Source organism: Schistocerca cancellata, chromosome 7, assembly GCF_023864275.1.
Source record: "Schistocerca cancellata isolate TAMUIC-IGC-003103 chromosome 7, iqSchCanc2.1, whole genome shotgun sequence".
NCBI lineage: Eukaryota > Metazoa > Arthropoda > Insecta > Orthoptera > Acrididae > Schistocerca > Schistocerca cancellata.
Window position 1 is genome coordinate 597,362,573 of NC_064632.1, and position 24,151 is coordinate 597,386,723.

Genomic DNA, 24,151 nt, shown 5'->3' on the forward strand with positions numbered 1-24,151 from the left:
AAGCATGACGAAAGTGGCGGCTGAGCACACGATCATCACCAAACGACGCGCGCAAGAGATCTTTGACGCGCCATCTGTCTGACATTTTCTGAACTTTGTTTTTTTTTTTTGGTTCTAATAAAACCGCATGTCATTCCAAGCACGTGTGTCAATTTTTACCTCTCTATCTACATTATTCCGTGGTTTATTAAGTTTTCAAATTTATACTGACTCTTTGATCACCCTGTATTTCCAGAGTCATCGGCAGGGTGTGTTTCCGATACTTCGCTCATTGTCGAATGTCATTCAACTGAAACCGCAATCGTAACATTTAAGTGTAAGTATAGGGATCAATATATATGTGGCCGATTTTGTAGGATGATTCTGTCTATGCATGTCGTGTGGCAGGAATGATTCACGATTCCGGCTAATGGCAGGGACCGTCTGAATGAAGAAGACTGTTGCAATGCAGGAATGTAGTTCACTTAACTGTGTAGTCCTCTAGATGGCAGAATAGCGAACTAATACTTAGAATGTGTTGGACAGCTTTCGTGATCAAGTGGAAATTTGAGAAGATTCAATATGGAAGTGTGTTTGCGCTGGGCCATTATTCCCGCCCGTGTAAATTGTTCTGTTGATTGGTTCTTCGCATTTCACGTCTTTATTTAGTTGAGAGAAGTTCGAGTGTGGTCTGTGCATTTGGCTCTCTATATACGAGAAACACCTTATTTGACTTTGTAAATCGTAGGGGTGATTTGGAATCTGTTACATCACCGACATCGGTATTCTTGAGTGGAAATATGGGTTTCCTCTAATTTCTTTTTCGGGTTTACACGTAAATGTCTTGGCAGGCATGATAAGTTTCTCAGTCGAAAGTAAAAAGCATACCGATTTTGCTCATAAAATGAAATGAACGTGGACACTGTCTCTTTTCATGGAAAGAGAAAATTTATTATCGTCGTGGCAGGTTTTTTCCCCCTATTGTTAATAGTATCTTTATTATAGGAGTCGAGTTGATGTTAACTATTCCCTCGCAGAACGGCGGGTGAGTCCTCTACAATACTGTGGCTCTCGTCTGGTCCCTGCTGGAGCGGACCTGTCTAGTGTGTGAAGGCGGCGCCTCCTAGCCATTAGGGGCGGCTGCGGCACTGTACTTTAGACAACCAAGATGCATTTGGGGCGAGCCGCCCCTTTATCTCCTAGTTAACTACACCTGCTTTTGTGTTGCCGAAGTGCGATTGTATGAGTGCGGGCAGTGGCCAGCACAGACCATGTGGCTATTGGCGGAGTAGATCCATCCCGTACTTTGTGATTGTACATGGATGAGAACGCACGGTCAACTGCAGTCTTTTAGGACGACAATTGTCCCCAGTACATGTGATGCATGATGACCCATTCAATACGAGTGCCGGTTTTCCACGTGACAATTTCGAAGTGAAATTATAACTGTGACGCATTTTTTTCATCAACTGTGATAGCGTGTATTGGCTTCGGTTAGCTGGGCAGTAAGGTGGTTTTTTGTAGGCGTCTGTAGTGAACTCTGATGCCAAACAGCGAAATATGGTATATGCTTGCAGGTAATACACTTTTTTTTTAACTCCAGCACCAGCATCTAGCCAGTTGAACGTATTTCCCACAAAGAAGAATAAAGGTTTTACCTTAGACCCCAGCCTTTTTCCCCCTAGCTTGTAGGTGGAGGGTGGATATGGTTCAAATGCGTCTGAGCACTATGGGACGTAACTTCTGAGGTCATCAGTCCCCTAGAACTTAGAACTACTTAAACCTAACTAACGTAAGGACATCCATGCCCGAGGCAGGATTCGAACCTGCGACAGTAGCGGTTGCGTGGTTCCAGACTGTAGTGCCTAGAACCGCTCGCCCCCCCCCCCCCCCCCCCCCCCGGCCGGCTGTAATGTGGAGTTTGAGTGTTTCTGTCATTGGTTTCGTGTGGTATTGGGAGGTTTTTTTTTTCCAGCAGGATAATACTAGTTGTAAAGTATTGTCTGTTTTTGCGGAGTATTGCCGTCCTTGAGAAGCGGTAGCATATAGTTGTGTAATTAAGTCCGATCTTTCTGATTAATTACGTAATTAGGATTGATATTTGCGTACGTTTTTAGTATTATTGCGGTTTTTTTCCCAGCATCATAATATGGTATAGTCAGTTTTAGCGCTATATTAAGATTTTAGGCCGTTCTTGTGTAGCGCTATGCATATAGTTGTGTAATTAGGACCGACCTTTGTAATTAATTATGTAATTAGGATGGATATTTGTGACAGTTTCGCGAGCAAAATAAATAAAGTACACTAATCTAAACTTCCTCTCCCACATGTTGAAGTTTCCATTTCTTAGGGGGTCCATTTAGGCTTTCCATCCTGTAGAATCAGGATTCGAGTTGCTGACAAGTTGCGTTTTTTATGTGCACTGAATCATTTTCGGGTGTTCAAGCGTTGTGAAAATGTTTGCATGCATTATTTCAGTGATATGCAAGTAGTTTGCACTTCTGTATGCTCTGTACTGGATTATTTCTGTAATTTATGACTTGTTTGCGACTCTGTGCATCAGCGTAATACAATATTTGCGAGTAGTTTCTAGGTCTGTAAACTGTATATTGTGACCCCCAAGCACATCAGGGTCAGTGATTTTGCTTCAGCGTGATAAATAAACTAGGTGAAATCCGTCTCTAAATAAACTAAATAAATTTCTATGGACTGAACTGCATGATCACGTGACCTATTGCGATGCCCTCTAGCGGTGAACATGCGAACTAGGTCAGTTCTTTGGTCTGGTGGATCGGAGGCAGTTGTCTCTTATGTGGTGGGAAAGTTATACGTAGGTTTCAGAAATGACAGACTATTCCAGCAGAGATAGATATTTCCATGTGTTGTGTAATGCATCTTGCATGCAAAGCATTTATTTGAAACACCGTATTCTTCCTCTTCTTATGTTCAATCATTAATGCTCGGTTCCATTCTTCATGCAGTGAGCTGTGCATGCACCCCTTGGGTGAATGAGTGCTTGTAATATAGCTATTAAAACTCTTCCCCCCCCCCCCCCTCCCTGGCACCTACATCTCGCTAATTGAAGACCGACTACCGACTGCTCAATAAGCACACCATATCTCAGCCTCTTGTGGTGCTAACACCGCGCTAAACCACTAATGCTGTAGGTATATACTAAATTTCAAGAAATTTCAGCAAGTTTCAACATTTTCAACGAATTTCAACAAATTATATTCTAATTGAATGACATCATGAGCAGTCTCATGAATTTCTCATGTGCCAAGTATGAAGGCGATGCTGCCGCCTCATGCTTCCAGGACCCGTACGGACACCTGTGCATCGCTCGGCAGCTGACAGCCGCATCGTCACTTTGTGGGGGCTGCCAGTGCACACGGTGGTGTTGGGCATCAGGTGGCGGAATGTGCTTTTTATTAGCGATCTTTTGATTAAACTTTATTCCAGCGATTTCACTGACAAACAGGATGCTGTAAATTAAGATAAACTACCCCACACATGTGAAGAATATAGATTTAATTAATTTGCATACATTTTTCATATCAACGTGGTGTTAGTGCTACAGTTGTTAAGGGGATAGTGTATGTGAGTGGGTGACATGGTGCAAAAAACAGGTCGTTCCACATCAGTAAGTTAATTTGCATAATTTTTATGTAAAACGCAGTACATTAGTTTAAGGGGGTGGGAGACAAAGAAGAATGCTCCAGAAATGGCGTTCAAAAGCATATGAATTTCGTAAAGTGTACCAGAAAATGGTGGGAGGACATAACTAATTACTTAATTTGGTATCAAAGGCGGTACAATAGTTTAAGGAACAGGGGGTGACGTGGAAAACCACTTAGCAGAACAATAGGTTAAGTGCTGACAAAGGGCTAAACATTAAAATTATAAATGAAAAGCACCAGTTTCCTTTTGTTCTACAGTATTAGATTAAGACACCCACAGTACAGTGCCAAACATTAGAATATGCAACATATTTGCCCCATGTAATTTCTTCTTACAAGAGCTACATGTTTCCAAACAGCAGAGAATGATGAGCAACAGAAATCCAGCCCAACAAACTGAATTTCTTATAAATAAACTATATACCCTTGAATTTCCTGTCCACCAATTTCCATATATTCCATACACTGCCTTGAATCTGTTAAATTGTTTAAATAAACAATATTCGACACATTTTCTAAGTTGTTCAAACAATATTCCATACACAGCAATCGCTTTCCCTCCAAATGACCGATCAACTGAGTCTTTTTTCCCGCCAAATGCCTGGAGGGAGGGTGGGAGGGGAGGGGTGTTTACCAGAGGGGGAGAGGTTAATTAATTGATCAATTTAATTAAGTAGTCAGTCATACTGATAAGAGTGAGAGGGGTTATTCCAATAAATCAGACCTGAGAAGAGGGGGTGGGTTGGAGGTTTCCTGAGTTTGAGGGGAGTGGGAGGGGGTGGGGGACAATAGGTTAAGTGCCTGTCAATCAAAAGGAAGGATCTTTCTAGCAGCACAATAGTTTAAGTTCCTGTCAATCAAAGGAGAACAGTAGGTTTGCCCCTGGCTGCATACCTACCCCTGATGTAGGCAACCTGCAGTAACAAATTGCACCAGCACCCCTGTTCCCCTCCTACTGGTGAGGAGGTATAAGCCATTACTCAAAGCAGGAACATACTGAGAAGTCTCACGCCTTTGTAGAAATTATTGTGATTCTAATGAGCTACAAGATTAGTCTGTTCTGGCGATACATTGGCCAGTGTGAACTGAAAAAGCGTGGTCATGGCAATCGCTACATAATTTATGAACTTTATTTGTCACAATATTTATGGTAAGTTTTTGCGATTGTTTCGTCTGGTAGTGGTTTTGATACCATCCTACAATGGAGACAGGAAGAAAATCTAAAACTACACAGCCAGAACAGAGTTGATAATACCATTTCTCCCGCTTCCTCAAACACAACTCTATACAACTGTAGAAAAGGACCCATGGAATTCCATAGTGCACGTTCAATTGCCAGCACAAGACGAACAGGTCACTGAGGTAGTTGATCGACATCTGTTGCAAGGACACAATAAGAATACGCCTCCTCCACCCATACCTGCAAAACTGAATAAGCTATATATTACACCTGTTATCCATACAAAGACTGCTTCTGTGAACAATTGCAGCAGATACTAAAAGCACAGTAGATTTATGCAGCAGATCAGCTTGTCTTCTAGTACATACACCATTGCAGCGGTCAGAAGTGTAACGTGGAGTTCCCTGCGCTAGAAGAGAGACGAAACAGCATGAAATTTAATCACTTTCAAAAAAAATATCATCTGTAGACATTCACATCACCCTTTTTTTTTTTTTAATCGACAGTTGCGCAAAATCTCGCAGCACCCCAGAGATAAAATTACAAAATTCTTCTGCACAACATCTAGGTATGATGATCATACACCGAAGCACCAAAGAAACTGGTATAGGCATGCACATCCAAATACACAGATATGTAAACACACAGGATACAGCGCTGCAGTCTGGCGTATTGTTAGATCGCTTACTGCTGCTAAAGTGGCAAGTTATCAAGATTTAACTGAATGTGGTGTTGTAGTCGGCGCACGAGTGATGGGACACAGCATCTCCGACGTAGCGATGAAGTTCAGATTTTCCCTTACGACCATTTCACGGTCATACCATGAATATCAGGTATCTGCTAAAAACGTCAAATTACCCACATCGCCGCAGCCGGAAAAAGATCCTGCAAGAACGAGACCAACAACGACTGAAGAGAATCGTTCAGTGTGACAGAAGTGCAACCTTCCTCAAATAGCTGTAGATTTCAATGCTGGACCGTCAACAAGTGTCAGCCTGCGAACCATTCAACGAACCATCATCGATATGGGCTTTCGGAGCCGAAGACCCACTCGTGTACCCTTGATGACTGCACGACACAAAGCTTTACGCCTCGCCTGGCCCCATCGACATCGGCATTGGACTGTTGACTGGAAAAATTTTGCCTGGTCGGACGAGTCCCATTTAAATTTGTATCCAGTGGAGAGATGTGTGCAGCTACGGAGAAAACCTCATGAATCCTTGGGACCTGCATGTCAGTAGGGGACTGTTCAAGCTGGTGGAGGGTCTGTAACGGTGTGGGGCATGTGCAGTTGGAGTAATATGGGACCCCTGATAAGTCGGAATACGACTCTGGCAGGTGACACATACATCAGGGTCCTGTCTGGTCACCTGCATCAACTCATGTCCATTTTGCATTCGGATGGACTTGGTCAATTCCAGCAGGACAATGCGGCGCCAACACGTCCAGAATTGCTACAGCGTGGCTCCAGGAACATTTTTCTGATTTTAAATACTTTTTCTGGCCACAAAACTCCGCAGACATCAACATTATTGAGCGTATCTGGGATGCTTTGCAACGTGCTGTTCAGAAGAAATCTCCACCACCTGGTACTCTTACGGATTTATATTCAGCAGCGCAGGATTCGTGCTGTCAGTTTTCTGCAGCACGACTTCAGACATTTGTCGAGTACATGCCATGTCGTGTTGTAGCACTTCTGCATGCTTGCATTGGCCCTATGCGATAGTAGCCAGGTGTACCATTTTCTTTGGCTCTTCAGTGTATATGTTCATATATAGCAGTTACCTACTATTTTTGGCACTTTTCTTAAGTTTATTCTTTCTAGACTTGAACTGTTTATGGTTATGCAGCTATTAATAATTAGACTCTATCGAATTCATGCTGGGTGTAATATCTGGATTATTCATCCATCTCGCTATTCATTCACTCATTCCTCATAGTCTGTAAATCCCCGTCAACGAGAAAAATCTTCAGGAAACAGGAGCCAGTCAAGGTACACGTTTCAGAATCATCATCATTTCTTGTGAACCTCATCCCACTTCAACGTGGGGTCGGCTATGCTACTATGGATTTGGCAGTGTTAGTTGCAGAGCGTGGCTGGATGCCTTTCCTGTTGCCACCCCAAACCCCCTGGGACAGAATTTATGTACCCCAGCTGTCTGCATCTTGTGTAAGCCATGAAATAGTGCGAACGTTTTCAAATGTCTGCGAACAATGTAACTGAGGCAGAACATGGGGAGCAGCCCAGTATTCACCAAGTGGGATGTGGAAAAGCGCCTAAAAACCACATCCAGGCTGGCCGACGTACCGCCCCCGTAGTTAATTCGCCGCTCTCGGCTACCCTGGCGGGTGTTATACGTTTCAGAATGTCAGGGATAAAACTGCAGTATTATCGACATGATGTTCAGTTCAGTCATTCAAGCTGCATTCACTGTATAGCTGAATTATGGATGTGAAGCGATTTGCTATGTGTGTCACCTGCTAAAGTTTTCTGAATCTTGGTTTCGTCCGAATTCTTGCGGAGACTGAACAATTCCAAGAATAAACCAAATATTTCCTATTCTGTAAACAACCTTTTCATCCTCATCCGATTAAATAGATTTAATAACTATGAATGACCGAATGGGGAACAACAATCGAGAAACAGAGACAGAGAGAAAAGGAGGTGTAATGTAGCACGATCGCTAATTGCAGCTACTCCTCACTTTTGACTCCCGCTTTCTTCCTGCCTGTCAACGTACCGTGACTAAGAGGGAAAATGGTTTTATGTCTGTCTTAAGTTCTAGAGGTTTCCATATTTTTCTAAATCTAACAATGCTGAGTGATATTAACAAACTGAAATAAGGGTAAATTAGAATGTCAGTGATGTTTGTTGCAGAATTTTGGTGCGAGTCGTTTGCGAGATATCACATTTGAAACGGCCCGACACTGACAATTGTACAATACCTGTGCTTGCACACACTGAAGAACTACAAAAGTGCATACACTAGCTATGTGGATTCAGACCAATAACGAGACAGTTGGCCATCACAGTTTGTGTTCATAATGCCCACCGGCAGCGGCAGTACACGCTTTCAGTCTGCTGCACACGTGCTGCCAGCATTTCAGTGGAGATGTCCGAGCAGGCTGACGCAATACGTCGTTGCATATCATCAGGTGTACTTGGTATGTCTTTGTAGACGGCATATTTCAGCTTTCCGCACAGAAAAAGTTAAGAGGCGTCAAGTCCGGGAAACGGGCTGTCAAGGTACAAGCTATCTTCATCCACAATTAATTCGTGAAAGTATGGTGTTGTACGACGTGCACTATAGGCTGGACTGCCATCAAGTTCGTACTCCAGGTTCGTCCTAGTCTGCACGGGGACGTCTTCTAACGTCCGTGGAAGATGGTCTGATAGGAGGCTGCGAGACTTGGGCACCTTCAGTGTTCCGCCTATGAAACAAGGGCCTATGAGCTGATGGTCCACTGTCCCACACCACACGTTTACACTCGATGTACGCTCACATTCCACCTGACGAAGGCAGTGGGAATTTTCAACAGACCAATAGTGCATGTTTCGGCGGTTTACCTGACAATGATGGATAAATCTGGCTTCAGCACTAAATACGATGCATGGTACATCTGGAGTACGCTGTCTTAACGCCCACGCACAGATGTTAGCAGTTTCCTCACAATCGTTTTCGTGCAACTCTTGATGGAGGTAGATGTGATCAGGATGGAATGCGTAGGCACTTGCCCGACTCATGTCGCTTCCTCGTGCGATTGCACGGCAGCTAACGACCACACCAACTGCAACACCAGCAAGAACATAAATTTCCCCCTCTCCTGCATTGGTAAATCGCATCATCCACTCACGACCTACTTCTTGGATTGTCAAACACGAATTGCATAGCAAGTAGCAAGGCACTCACGGAATACACGAGCCCACTGTAACTAAACATAACAAGATCATGCCTTGCAACTAAGCAGGCTGAATGGCACGAACGAGTGTTGGTGTAGGAACTTTTCAGAAGACGATATCTTGTAAGTGACTCGCTCTAGAATCCTGAAACAAATACCACTGACCTCCCGCTTTACGTTATTTGTAGTTTGTTAATGTCAGTAGCCACAGTTTCATTTAAAAAAGTGCACGTTTGCACAGTAAGTACAGTTTGTAAGTATTATTAAGGCCGGCCGGAGTGGCCGTGCGGTTCTAGGCGCTTTAGTCTGGAGCCGCGCGACCGCTCCGGTCGCAGGTTCGAATCCTGCCTCGGGCATGGATGTGTGTGATGTCCTTAGGTTAGTTAGGTTTAATTAGTTCTAAGTTCTAGGCGACTGATGACCTCAGAAGTTAAGTCGCATAGTGCTCAGAGCCATTTGAACCATTTGTAAGTATTATTATGAACTGTTGATTGGCTACCAACCCATTTTACGAAAACCGTACATCAATAGCACTTTCGATTTCCGCAATATTTGCGGTGCTAGTTTTAGATGACGCACCCCATAAAATACATGTGTATGGGGTACGTCGCAATGCATTTTAGAGCCCTACTGCCTGTTGTGTTGGCCAGTGTTTTGTCGAGGGCAGCGCGCCAACACAAGAAAGTTTCATGTGCGCTGTAAATATGTCGCAAAGGTAAATTCAGCTCTTCTGAAACAGCTTTTAATTCATTAATTAATAGTTCAAGGCTTGAAAAACTTGACCTTTCTCCATACACATTTTCATCGTGGATAGCATCCTCATTACGGAGTCTGAAAATCTACCACTGGTAGCATTGAAATCCGAAACCTAAACTATGTAGAAATTGTAGTAACCAAAACCAACTGCGGGAACGCCTTGGGCTGCGGATCGGAGCCGCCAGGCGGGGAAGCCGCCGGCGGTGGAGCACGCACCACCGGGTAAACACAGGACGAGTCGGGCGACAGACCAACGACAACCGACAACGACCGACCGCGACCGACTGTGACCGACACAACGAGGAAGAGATAAACAACGGAGGCTTGTGGAAACCACAACACCAAACACAAACAGTAAATCCACTCAGAACCAGAGCCAGGCAAATGTCAACAACGAGCAACGACCAGAGCGTAGTACCGGCGAGATAGAAGCGAAGTCCAGACCGAGTACCGGACTGACTGGACTAGGGTTTTTTTTCCCTGTATTGTTATTTTAATACCGGAACAATGAGGCAGGCTGTCAGCGGCATGCTACGCCGCTCTTCAGCCATAGTGGTAACAGTAGCAGTACACAGAATGGAGAATTAGAAAAGAAAAAGTGACGGGCAAAAAGTAGTGGTCACAGATACACGAAAAAACACAGAGCCGTTCACACTCGACGATAACGACACTGAAAACACGTTGACACGGCGCACATAACACTGATGAATCCGACGACAGAAGTGAACGTAGAAGCGTGACGGCAGAGACTAAAAACACAAAACGACGTCACACACACGAGACACTGATGGCGATGATCTCCGCCAACACCTCCTCCTCCGTGATAGTCGGACTAAGCCCAGTGATCACGGCGGTGAGGGTTGGCGGGCGACGCGGGGGTTAGGGTTGGCGGGGAGGAGACGGACAAGGAGCAGGGGTGAGGGAGCCGTTGGGGCCAAAACGGGTGATGGGGAAGCGGGAGAGAATGTCAGTATGGAGGGTTGGGCTGGGGGAGGATATGAGAACGGAATCCCGTCTGGGAGTGAGGAGAGAGATGGGGGCACCAGGGAAGTGGAGGGAGAGATTCCAGGCCTCGAGAAGGGAAGGATCGGAACGGGAGAGGAGGTATTTGTATAAAGAGGGTTGGGAGGAGGAGGAGGAGGAAGAGGTGGAGGGAGCAGGGCCAGGCAGGGAGACATGCATGGCATCCTGGGGCGTGGGGGGAGGAGGACGGGGCGGTGCCTTTTTTGCGAGCGGAGGAGGTGGTGGTGCCACTAGGGCGTTTAACGGCGGCAGAAGGGTGGGCGGTGACATGAGGGACGGGAGCTATAGGAGGTGGCGGGAAGGGGCAGGTCCCGGCGTGGACGCAGCAGTCGGCGCCGGAGATGGTGACGGTGAAGGCGACGGCGACGGCGACGGCGACGGCGATGGCGAAGGCGATGGGGAGAGTTGGGCATGGGCAGTGGCCCGACGGGCCACCACCCTAGCTGGAGCTGCAGTGACAGGCTGGGGGAGCGAGGGGAAAGGATCAGAGGGAGAGGAGCGGGAGTAAGAAGCTGGAGAGGGGGCGACAAAGAGCGAGGGCGAAGGGAGAGTGAGAAGAGGAGGGATGGAAAGAGGGGGGTGTGACTGGGCACACCATGTTATGGTGGTGGTGGCGGCGGAGGGGGAAGTATAAACTACGGCTGTGGTGCTAGTGGTCGTGGGGGCTGACATGACAGGGAGAAACAAAAACGCACAGGACGAAAAAGAAAGGACAAAAACTGGGGACAGACGAAGACGAAGATGGAGACGGAGACGGTGGAAGACGAAGACGGACGAAGATCAGAGTCCGACGCTGCTGGCGCTGGCGCTGACGGCGACGACGGGTGGCAGGAATGCCGCTGCTGCCGCTGCCGTGCACGGGGCCGCTGCTGCTGCTGCTGCTGCTGCTGGCCAGGACCGCTGCTGCTGCTGCTGCTGATGCTGGCTGGCCGGCACCTGAAAAACCTAGCACATCGATTAGTGCTGGAATGGCACAATCGAAGGGCGGTAACCTTGCTGAGTACCGCCGGAGATGTGGCTTACTGGACTAGGGCAGAGTGGGTCCCTATATGCGAAACCGGAGGGAGCGGCTATTGGCCGCTGTCTGCACGTGGCGTAGCGGTGGCGCCCTCGCTGCGCGGAACAGCCGCCGCGGTGGCGGAGCCCTCTGTGGGCTGGCCACGTCCATTTGTTCTGGCGCGTGTTCGACTTCCGCGGCGGAAGGTACTAGAGAAATCTTTCCGCTGCAGCCTGCAGTTAGAATATTCTTACAGGAAGAAGCGTCATAGTTTCCACCAGCTTATGATCGTCATCGGTATCATCATCATTATTCTCATCATCATAAATGCTGATCAGTTTTGACCCAGGTGTCCGTTTTCATTTTCCTGCTGATTTGTTTCGTTTATCACAAAGTCCGTTGTTTCAGTGCACTTCTTCTTGACGTCGTCATAAGTCGACTTAGCAGTGTCAAACTCCATCATAACATCTGGGCAGCAGCACCCACTCGGATATTATCAAGCACTTTGATTTAACTCCTACACTTATCGATTGATATCTACTCCTAACAGTCATTTTCGCTGATTTATAGTACTGTGAGCACTACCATACACTTTTAAAGTAATCACAGACATTGAATTTAATACACCCCGTCACCTGAACTCTGGCTTGATTGCTTTCATGTGTATCAGTGACACAGAAGGTTGTTACACATTGTCGATCAAGGTGAAGCGAATGGGGAGGGGGGCAGTGCGTCCAACACGCCGCGGTCAACGAGCCTGACGCGGCTGGTTGTCCAGTCTCACTCAGGTTCCCGGATTCCAAATTAGCCAAGTCCGGGTTACTGAGGCGTTATTCATATTAAAAGCAAAAGATAAAACGTAAAAAATTTTCTGCCTAAATTCCAGGCATTTTTGTTTCTTGTTCGCATCTTTTAGTAGCTCAGATTCGAAGATGCATTAGATTACTACTCGTAGAGTTTTAAAAAAAATGGCCTGCAGGAAAACTGGTTTGATCCATTTCCACGCATTTCTTACCAGTTAAAGTGTACATTCAACTCTTAACTTGCTCTTTGTGTGCCTCTGAATTGCTGAACTAGTCTTATGCTTCCAAGATCTTTTGGCCATACGGAGATTTAGGCAAACCGTTGCGCACAGACTCATCGGTCACTGCCTGGAAACTTTGAAAATTGTAAAAAAAGCATGTCTGCGTTGGAACTTTAGTACAGAAAGGATGAATTAAGGTACTACCATTGAACCGGCCTTTTAGAACAGAATATTTGTCTTCGGTAAGTGTTCTAATCAGCAGCACAGTTTTGTTAATGCTATCAGAAACCTTCCAGCACGGTGCCGTCCTGCCCCATCAGCTGGCAAGAGGAACAAGTGCCCTCACTGTTGCTACTGGAGAACGTGAATTGCATTTCTTCTCTGATGGCGCCACTTACTGAATGAAGTGCGGTATACTGTTGTGTTATTGTACTTTGACTGTGAGGAATTCTTTGTTAGTCATGCAGTAAGGAGAATATTATAATAAAGATGTGTTGAATATGCTTAGAGAATCTCGCAAATTTTATTTATAAACATGGAACATTTACACAGTGGAATATCGGAATAATCTAAGATGGTCGCAAGAAGGTAATCGACAAGTAAAGACATAATTTCGCGACCGTCGCACTGTGGTATGGACCACTAGTCTCGTCACTCAAGCTACAGGAACTGTCCTAACGAAAACATCGTCTTTTCTGTGGTGGGCAACAATTCCAACAGCCGCATCGTAGGTGCAACTACAACGGAAGAATGTCTGTTGAGAGGCCAGAAAAATTTTGCAGTCGAGCAGTCGCCTTTTCAGTAGTCTGGATCACTGACTTATAAGGCCTTGTAACACAACCAACATGTCCTCCCTACGCTCGTACAGCGAACAGCTGACAGCAAGAGGAAACTACAGCCGTTAGTTTCCGGAGGGAAGGCCGATATACTGTACGGTTAAATGATGATGGCATCTTCTTGGGTGAAAAATTCCGGAGATACACTACTGGCCATTAAAATTGCTGCACCACGAAGATGACGTGCTACAGACGCGAAATTTAACCGACACGAAGAAGATGCTGTGATATGCAAATGATTAGCTTTTAAGAGCATTCACACAAGGTTGGCGCAGGTGGCGACACCTACAACGTGCTGACATGAGGAAAGTTTCCAACCGATTTATCGTACACAAACAGCAGTTGACCGGCGTTGCGTGGTGAAACGTTGTTGTGATGCCTCGTGTAAGGAGGAGAAATGCGTAGCATCTCGTTTCCGACTTTGATAAAGGTCGGATTGTACCCTATCGCGATTGAGGATTATCGTATCGCTACATTGTTGCTCGCGTTCGTCGAGATCCAATGACTGTTAGCATAATATGAAATCGGTGGGTTCAGGAGGGTAATACGGAACGCCGTGCTGGATCCCAACGGCCTCGTATCACTAGCAGTCGAGATGACAGGCATCTTATCCGCATGGCTGTAACGGATCGTGCAGCCACGTCTCGATCCCTGAGCCAACAGATGACGACGTTTGCTAGACAACAACCATCTGCACGAACAGTTCGACGACGTTTGCAGCAGCATGGACTATCAGCTCGGAGACCAAGGCTGCAGTTACCCTCGACGCTGCATCACAGACAGGAGCGCCTGCGATGGTGTACTCAACGACGAACCTGGGTGCACGAATGGCAAAACGTCATTTTTTCGGACGAATCCAGGTTCTGTTTACAACATCATGATGGCCGCATCCGTGTTTGGCGACATCGCAGTGAACACGCATTGGAAGCGTGTATTCGTCATCGCCATGCTGGCGTAACACTTGGCGTGATGGTATGGGGTGCCATTGGTTACACGTCTCGGTCACCTCTTGTTCGCATTGACGGCACTTTGAACAGTGGACGTTATATTTCTGTGGCTCTAGGCTTCATTCGATCCCTGCGAAACCCTACTTTCAGCAGGATAATGCACGACCGCATGTTGCAGGTTCTATACGGGCCTTTCTGGATACAGATAATGTTCGACTGCTGCCCTGGCGAGCACATTCTCCAGATCTCTCACCAATTGGAAACGTCTGGTCAATGGTGGCCGAGCAACTGGCTCGTCACAAGACGCCAGTCACTACTCTTGATGAACTGTGGTATCGTGTTGAAGCTGTGGGCAGCTGTACCTGTACACGCCATCCAAGCTCTGTTTGACTCAATGCCCAGGCGTTTCAAGGCCGTTATTACGGCCAGAGATGGTTGTTCTGGGTACTGATTTCTCAGGATCTATGCACCCAAATTGCGTGAAAATGGAATCACATATCAGTTGTAGTATAAGATATTTGTTCAATGAATAGCCGTTTATCATCTGCATTTCTTCTTGGTGTAGCAATTTTAATGGCCAGTAGTGCAAGATAGACCACCTTTTATATCTTTGCGCAGGATCTGTTCAGAAGGATATCGTCATCCGGAATAAAAACCGCCAATTTACGGATCACATCGTAGAATATTAGATCCATTAATCAGGTAGGTAGGTTGGAACATTTAAAACAAAAACAAAAAGTAGTTTCAGTTTAGGTATAGTGATGATTAGTGAAGTTCGTTGGCAGGTTGAACAGGACTTCCGGTCAAGCGTGTACAGGATTATAAATACAAAATGGAATAGAGGCAACGCACAAGTAGGCCTAATTATGAATATTTAAACAGGAATGCGAGTACACTACCACGACCAGCGTAGTAGCTAAGACAGACACAAACTCAGTATCCATGAGAGTAACACAGGTTTACATGCCACCTAGCTCCGTAGGTGATGAAGAGGTTAAAAGAATGAATGATAACATAAAACAATTTATTTGGATGGTTAATGTACTAGAAAACTTAATTGTGATGGGCGACTGGAATTCGGTCGTAGGAACAGAAGGAAAAATTGTAGGAGACTGTGGACTGGGGGAAGGATTAAGACGAAACCACTCGGTTGCATTTTGCGCGAAGCATAATGTAATCATCTCTAACGACTGGTTTAAGAATCATGAATGGAGGTTATATACGTGGATGAGGCTTGTAGTCGTCGCTGGATTTCAGATTTATTGTATAATGGTACAACAGATACTTCGGAATCAAATTTTAAACCATAAGCCATTTCCAGAGGCAGATGAGGACACTGGCCACAATTTATTGGTTATGAACTGTAGATTAAAACTGAAGAAATTACAAAAAGGTAGGACATTGAGGAGACGGGAGCTGGATAAAGAGCCAGAGGTCGTTGAAAGAGGGAGCATCAGGTAACTATTGACTGAAACTGGAGAAAGGAACACAGTAAAACGGAATGGGCTACTTTGAGAGGTGAAGCAGCGAAAGAAGCAGAGGATCAAATGCGTAAAACGAAGAGCACTAGCAGGAATCCGTGAATTCACAGGAGATACTGAATTTAATTTATGAAAGGAGGAAATATAAAAATACAGCAAATGAAGCGGGTGAAATACAAACGAGTAAGGAATTCAACTGACAGAGAGTTCAAAATGGCTAAGCAGCAATGGCTCGAGCACAACTGTAAGGATACAGCAGCGTACATAACTAGGGGAAAGATAGATACTGGCCAGACGAAAGTTAAAGAGGCCTTTGTAGCAAAGAGAAACGGCTATATAAACGTCAAGAGCTCAGTTGGAAAATCAGTACTAAGCAATGAATGGAAAGCTGAAAGGTGGAATGAGTGTAGGGAAATGCTATGGAAGTGAAACGAACGTGATGGCATTATTACAGGAAGACAAGATGACTTAGATGTAAATCAGATAGGAGATGTGATACTGCGAGAAGAATCTGACAGAGCTCTGAAAGACATAATTCCAAACAAGGCTGCTGGAATAGAAAACATTCGTTTGAAATACTCATATACTTGGGAGAACCATACATGGTAAAACTTTTCCATCTGGTGCTCAGCATGTGTCAGACAGGGGAAATACCCTCAGACTTTAAGAAGATTTTAATAATTCCAATTCTAAAGAAAACTGGTGGTGACAGTTATGTATATTATCAAACTACAAGTTTAATAAGCACGTGGGAAAATACTGTCACGAGTTATTTAAGGGAGAATGGGAAAATTAGTAGAAACCGACCTCTAGGAAGATCAGTTTGGGTTTCCTGAGAAATGTAGGAACACGCGAGGTAGTACTGACCCTACGACTTCTCATAGAATATAGGTTAAGGAAAGGCAAACTTTCGTTTATACTTTTAGTAGATTTTGAGATATATTTTGACAATACTGACTGGAATACAGTCTTTGAAATTCCTAAGATAGCAAGAGTGAAATACAGGGAGCGAAAGTTTATATACAACTTGGACAGAAACCAGACGACAGTCAAAAGAGTCGAGGGGTGTGAAAGGGAAGGGAGTGAGAGCAGGATGTTATTCAGTGTGCGCATTGAGCAAGCAGTAAAGGAAACCGAAGAAAACTCTGAGAAGAAATTAAAGTCCAGAGTGAAGAAATAAAAACTCTAAGGTTTGCCGATGACACTGTAATTCTGTCAGAGACAGCAAATGACTTGGACGAGCAGCTGAAGGCATGGACTGTGTCTTGAAGGGATGATATAAGATGATCATTAACAAAAGCAAATCAAGGATAATGGAATGTAGATCAACTGAAACAGGTGAGACTGAGGGAGTTAGATGAGGACATGAGAGACACAAAGTAGGAGATACATTTTGTTATTTCGGCAGTAAAATAACTGATGATAACCGAAGCAGGAATTATATGAAACGTGGACTGGCGAAAAAAATCGTTTCTGAAGAAGTGGAATTGGTTAATATTGAATATAAATAATATGTGCTAGAAAGCTTTTTCTGGACGTACTTCTCTGTAATGAAGCCTTGTGCAGAAGAGAAACGCGGGCGATAAAAAGTTGAGACAAGGCATTTGAAATGCAGAGCTACAGAATAATGCAGAAGTCAAATGGATTGATCATGTAACCAATGAGGCGATTCTGAATGGAACTGCCGAGAAAAGAAGTTTCTGGCATAACCTAATTAAAAGCTATGATTGGTTGTTAGGACACATTCTCGGATGTCAACGGCTCAAGAATGTACTGGAGGCAAGCGTAGCATGGAAAAGTTTTGAAGAGGGACCAGGAGATGAATACAATAAGGATGTTTAAAAGGATGTAGGTTGCAGTAGTTATTGTGGGATGAAGAGGCTTCCACAGGACAGAGTAGCATGTAGTGCCGCATCAAAGCAGTCTCTGGACTGAAGAGCATTATTACAACAACAACTACTGAAAAGAGTAAGTATTGTTACAGCAGTTAATCTTGATCTGCACCTTTCTACACAACGAGTAGCAGAGGTACCATGCCTACAGCTCTACTTGGCCGTGGTTTACATCCATTAAAACCCTTGTTTGACATCAGGAATCAAGAAAATATGATTTTCTGACAAGAAAACTTGTTTTTAAATAAAAATTTGCACTTCATGTTCTTCGTACTGGGAACTGTTGAAAGTACTTTCAAGTACAACGTCAAGTTATATATCCGAAATGTTCATTACTGTTCAGAACAAAAGCTTTATTATTTATGTCAGCAAGACGCAAGCAGCAATTTGGCTATAGTGGTTTACAGACTTAATCCTTTCGTTTACATTGTTTTGGTAGAGGTACTGAAAGATTTGCATGGCTGTGCTTGAAAGAAGTGGAAAATATTTTAAATATTTGTTACAAGTAACTGGATGTATTCTGCAGGATGTAAATTTGTGTGTTAAAATAGCAGACACATGTGTAGACTTAAGACAGTAACTTTTCCTGACTGTTCCATTAAGAAGCCCACCTATTTTCTTTCCTGTCAATTCTTTCCTAATCAGTTTTCCACTCACCATCGCAAAAGATTATGTAAATACATGACTGGATAGTCAGAACGTACTGAAAAATTTTTCGCCAGTAAAAATAATTAGTTTTGTGAATCCTATTAAACAATATTAACACTGAACGTTGCTTCCACTACAGTTTGTGTCTTGAAATTTATTCCTCCAACTTATTTCAGATTTCAGGCGTAGAAATGTTTTCCATCTGTTAAAATTTGCCTCAGATACATTTCGTTCAAAATGAATTCCGTTGAAACGAGTTGTGCTTAAGCAGCGCTTCATTTTAAGTTAAATGTACCATTGTGTAATTCAGTAGTAATTTAAAGGCATTTACTGCTACTGGATGGATACTTTTAATCTTCATCTGTTTCAGCACCACACGTGGCACCCTCTGCTGCTGAAAATCCAATACTTGCTGTGTCCAATACAAGTGTTTCCCTAAGTTGGATGCCTCCTGAAGACTGCACTGGTCTTAATGGCTACATTTATGGCTACTATTATTCACTGGTTGAGAATAACACAGATGAGATTATTCAACAGGGAACAGTTGCCGAAAACATTCTGAATGTTAACTTCACAAACCTCACACCCAGCAACTGCTATGATGCTTACATTACAGTTGTCGCCTCAGGTGGAACCAGTGACTCACATCAACTGAACATTCCATTCTGTACCAGTAGCACAGGTAAGTGTACATTTGCTTTAAGTGGTTGTAAGTAACATGAGGTATCATGAAAATGCAATTTACTTGCCATTATAGCGTAATACATGCTTGTCAGTAATCATTCTGTAGCTACTCTTAATTACAAAGAGTTATAGTGTAAAATCACATGATCCAATGGTTTCATAACTTAAGCTTCTGTGGTAAGAGCTATAAAAATTAATTGTTATGGCGAAAATCATAAATTACATTTTGATCAGTGAAAAATTAGGCTACTATCTGAGACGTTCGTGTATGGTGTATTCTCCAGGGAACTGATTGTATTGATGGGATGGAAAGTGTATCATAAACAAGTGGATACTATGACAAAGTGTGCTTATCTTTTAAATTTCTGGTTTTACGTAACTCAGTTAAAAAAGTTTTATCTAACTGGAGTCATTGATTCTGTCAGATCTGGTTTGCTGCATCTGAGTGCCTATTTTCAGTATATGAGTTTGTCTGACTTAGAGTCACTGACTATTATGGCGAGAGTAATTGGCGCTTAGACATTTCTTATACGGAATGAAGATTACAAATATGCTTTATATAGTTTTACCTTCATTCCTCCTTCCATTACATTTACCTAATGAGTTCCTTCTTTCTCATTACAAACACTTCACTTTTATTAAAATATAGCACAAGGCATGATTGTGTTGTTAATGATAGAAACAATCTCTGGAAAGATTTGAAGGATTAAATGGTTAGCACTGTTATTGAATACAGATACATACATGGATACAGACGTGTTCCTCAACTTGTCACTTACTATTCTGTTCCCTGAGGGAAATGTAGGAGAGTGTAAAAGGGAGTTTAATTGCTTTTAGTTGTTCAATTCCTCTGATTCTTCTTATTCCCTTGAAAAGTGTTGTCAGAACGATACGCAACGTACTCCACTGAAGTAACGAGTATGTTTTCAGTTTTTCGTGTATCTCAGAGGCATAAAATACATAGTATATAATCTTCAAAATAAGCAATTAAAAGTAAAAAAGGGGAAATTTTAAAGTGATTTCTGTCAGGATGAAGTCAAATTTACTTTCAATTTCCTATCAATGACATGAAGATAAAGGATGAAGCTCAAACTGGATGGCTGAAGGAAATCCAATGTATTCGTCAAAGCAGCATTTCCGTTATTGATTTTTGTAAACCAAGGCGAACCTATATCTGGATGGCCAGATGTGGATTTTAATCCCGTTGCTCCTCAATGTCAGTCAGTTGAGACCTAACGTTGGAACAAGTTTTTAACACAATGCTATAATACTAATTACTAAAGTTTTACAGGCTATAATTTTCTTTGAGAGTTTCACTTACTTATTTCTGGCGTACCTCTGTAGGTACCTTTACTCACAGACACTCGGTGGCAGTAGCAATTTATTGCTATGAATATTATTGACTAATGTACAGCATAAAATTTAATCTTATCATGACAGAATGTACATATGATTATTCCACTTAACTTTGCTGAAATCGCTAATTTACCCACGGAATTATACAAAACTGACCCAGATCTCTTTTCTCTGTAGTACATGGAATAGGCCAGTAACTCAAAGTTATAACTATTCTCTTTCATTATAAGCACTTCAATTTTTCTCGCTTTTTTCTGCAAGCCTTCTGACAGATTATCTTCACTCTCTCTTCTTTCAAATGGTCTGTTAATTACATATTTTCCTCTATAAATTTTCTTACGTACTTCTCCTACAGTTCATTAAATTAAGAATTCTTGAGCTTTGCAGCATGTAAAAAATATTGTAAGAATATACAACACATGTCAGAAAAACGTTATCAATTGCTGTGAGGAATTCCTGTACACGGTAGAAGGAATATCCCAATAGGAAATGTCTCAACTTCGATTTGAATATTTGGGGTTTATCTCTCAATTGCTTTCAGCGCTACAAGATGATTGTTGAGAACAGAACCTGCTAAATAGAGCTCAAATATCTGTACAGTTCAGGATGCGTTATCCAAGTCTATATCATTTTAGTGTTCACTGAATGAAGTTCCACTTTCTTTTGAATGAGTCTATATTGCCAATAAGATATCTCATGATAGGAATTTGTGTACAGGAACTGCAGATTTAGAATTCCGAAACACCTAAAGGACGACCTACACGACGTTTGCGAACTGATATTGCCAATATGTCTTATCACCCAATTCTTTGAAAACAGAGTGAAACTAACTGTTGGAGACAGTGGAGGTCAATCTCATGGTGAAATTTCCATCGTTCAGCTTCTGCGTGAGTTCTTGTATGCGGTACTCGAAAGATATTCTTCCAGCTTTTCTCAGTTTTAAGGATTTAAAATACTTGAGTTTACGAACTGTTCGGTAAAGTTTGCTACTTCGAGAGTTCCGTGTCATAAACTGTACACTTTGCAATTTATTATAGTCAACCATTAATCTCTTTGCTGAATGCACATTCTGTTGTTATTGGCTACCCTATTGGCTACATCATTTGCATTATATTCCACGTCTTTCACAATAACATATGTTACTGTATGCACGTTATCTCTTTCACCCTTTTTATAAAGTGGTTTCAGTAAGGAATATTTCAATATGTCAGGAAACTGACGACATCTGAAAGACCCATTGGACAGGTTTCTGCGTTTACAGAAGCAATGTATGATACATTGATCTTCATAGTCTTACTTGAAATTTCGTTATACCCTTGAAGACTCTTAGTCTTTAATGTTGTAACAACTGATTCTATTTCTTCTTTGGTTGCATGTGATATAGTGGTCTTGGACTACCAGGTACAGTAAGTCTACATACTTACCTGTAGCATAAAATTTTTAGTTTAACATGCCGTCTGTTATTAAAGATTTTACAAAAGTCTAGAAAATCGTTAACAGTTTCATTCTCACAAAACAGAAGTTTAATACACTGAGCACACATTCTACCCTCATACCTCTATTACAATTGATCACATAGCTTTAATTTTTCTCTGGGAGCTTTTTATTCCCTTGGTCTAACGTCTGATGTCTTTCTTCGTCATTTCTGATACAGCTGAAGAACTACAGTTGATCAATTGCCTTTAATTTTTCTCTGAGAGCTTTTTATTCACTTGGTCTAACGTCTGATACCTTTGTTCAGCATCTCACAGAATTGTCTGTAGGAAGAGTTTGTTATAGGGCCTTGACTATCCATCATATTATAACACAGCTCCTGTTTCCTCCTACATAATATTGTAATTTCATTAGTTATCCAAATCGATTGCATTTTAGCACTGCTTACGCACCTGTATATTTCTCATGGGAAAAATCTTGATAAAAATGATAAAGCTCTGAAGAAATATATGCTATTACCAAAAAAAGTGGAGAAAACGAACTGGACCTTCACAGCTTGCCAGTGTATGTGATTTTTTTTTACATTACAATACTAATCAGATTTGCATGTAACCTGGCAGTATGAGCCAATTTACGAGTATGACGTTGCCTCACCTCTAGCTTGGATGCTGGGACTGATTCAGTTAGGAAAGGTGTTACAAAGCCATTCTGTCCTCTAGTGTGGTAATCTGGCCCATTCCCATGCTAGACGCTCCTTGACATACTGCACGCTGGGACTGGGATGGAGTCGAAGACTGAGCTTGTCCCACATACGTTTTATGGGGGACTCGTCTAGGAATCTTGCTGGCAATGGGAGTACCTTGACATCATGCAGAAAGTTTACAGAGAAATGTGCCACATGCGGACGAACACTGCCCTCTAGAAAAATGGAACAACGTCGCACTCACACGAGAGGTAACATGTGAGGGCACAGGTTGTTTGTGACGTATTGTTGTGCCTCGGTCGCTACGAGCCAAGACGATAAGTCACACCTGATGGTTGCTGCACCTTAACGCCAGGAGTACGGTCAGTGTGCATCTCCAACACACTGGAAGGATGGTCGCTTTCTGCGCGTCGTTACCTCATTCGTCTACTGTGGTCATCTGTGGTATTTCAGAACCCCATGTGACGCCATTCATCTGCAGTCCATGGTTCCTGTCGTGGAATCATTTCAAACGCAGATGTGGTGTTAATGGTAGCCTAATTGTCTAGTCGGTCCGCTGCTAGTCTCTGTCCAATGGTGTAGGGCGACACACACAAAGTTGGACGTCAGGTGCAGATGTGAAGAGGTTAAGATGCGTCTGGTACACAACACGGCGATCCTCGGATGTGATGGTCACAGCTGGCCGACTGGGATCCTGACAGCGAGGGCGCCTGCCTTCACATCCCCGCTCACTTCAGATTCGCAACGCTGCCCCGCAGACCTGGATAGTGCTGGATGCTGCTGGATACTGCTGGACACGACAAGCCAGTGTACCCGACTAGAGTGCTGCAACGCTCCATGGTTGACCGGTCACGGCTCGCCTGTTGACGGGGGGACCGAGCAGCTCGTGTCCGGTCCCATACGACTCGGCTCGGTCACGTACTCGCCCCATGTCTGAAGTCCGGATTCCGGACACGCGGATAACCGAGCATGACCGGTCACCGCTGACGTCTCACCTCGCCTCGCTACGGCCCGCTGCACTGTACTTTACTGTACAAATCCAACGTCCCCCCCCCCCCCCCTCTCTCTCTCTCTCTCTCTCTCTCTCTCTCTCTCTCTCTCTTTTAATACAAAAGTAACGTTTCCAAGAACGGGTACGTTACACAGCTAAATTCATAGAGCACTCTCTTTTATAATATTTAGTCCCGTCTTCCTAACGTCCGGGAATTTTGTTGTAAATAAAACATTGATCACAAGAGACCAATCTGTGTTAATGTAATGAAATGTAAGCGTCAAATAGTGCACCTGATTATGCGAATCAGTCCACATGTCAACTGTCGCAGCACATATTTTATTAATAACTTCCGCTATAACAGAAGGCATTATACTGTTTCGTATTGCATCAGCTTGTTCTTTGACATGTCTTCTTATAGTAGAGGGATGTGGCATGACATCTGCCACGTTAACTTTTCCATAATGCGCACCTAGATGTATTAATTCTTGGCCTAGTTCTCTGAAACCTTCACCGCAAACAGCATTAAAAGGTCTCATATCTTTAGCACACATTGCAACACACTTTGCTGTAATACTGTTTTTTATTACTGCCGGTTTTCCTGAAGGAGCTGTATCTTTGTGAGGTTTCTTGCAACTGT

The 24,151-nt window shown here is 43.4% G+C and overlaps 1 protein-coding gene across 2 annotated transcripts in view; it reads left to right on the top strand.

Annotated features, from left to right (window-relative positions):
- LOC126092114 (titin-like) overlaps positions 1-24,151 on the top strand; it is a 511,816-nt gene that overhangs the window by 409,450 nt on the left and 78,215 nt on the right. For both annotated transcript variants that reach the window (XM_049907552.1, XM_049907553.1), the window contains one exon: positions 18,714-19,025. In XM_049907552.1, coding sequence (XP_049763509.1) covers positions 18,714-19,025 — 312 coding nt within the window. The remainder of the gene's footprint in view (positions 1-18,713; positions 19,026-24,151) is intronic.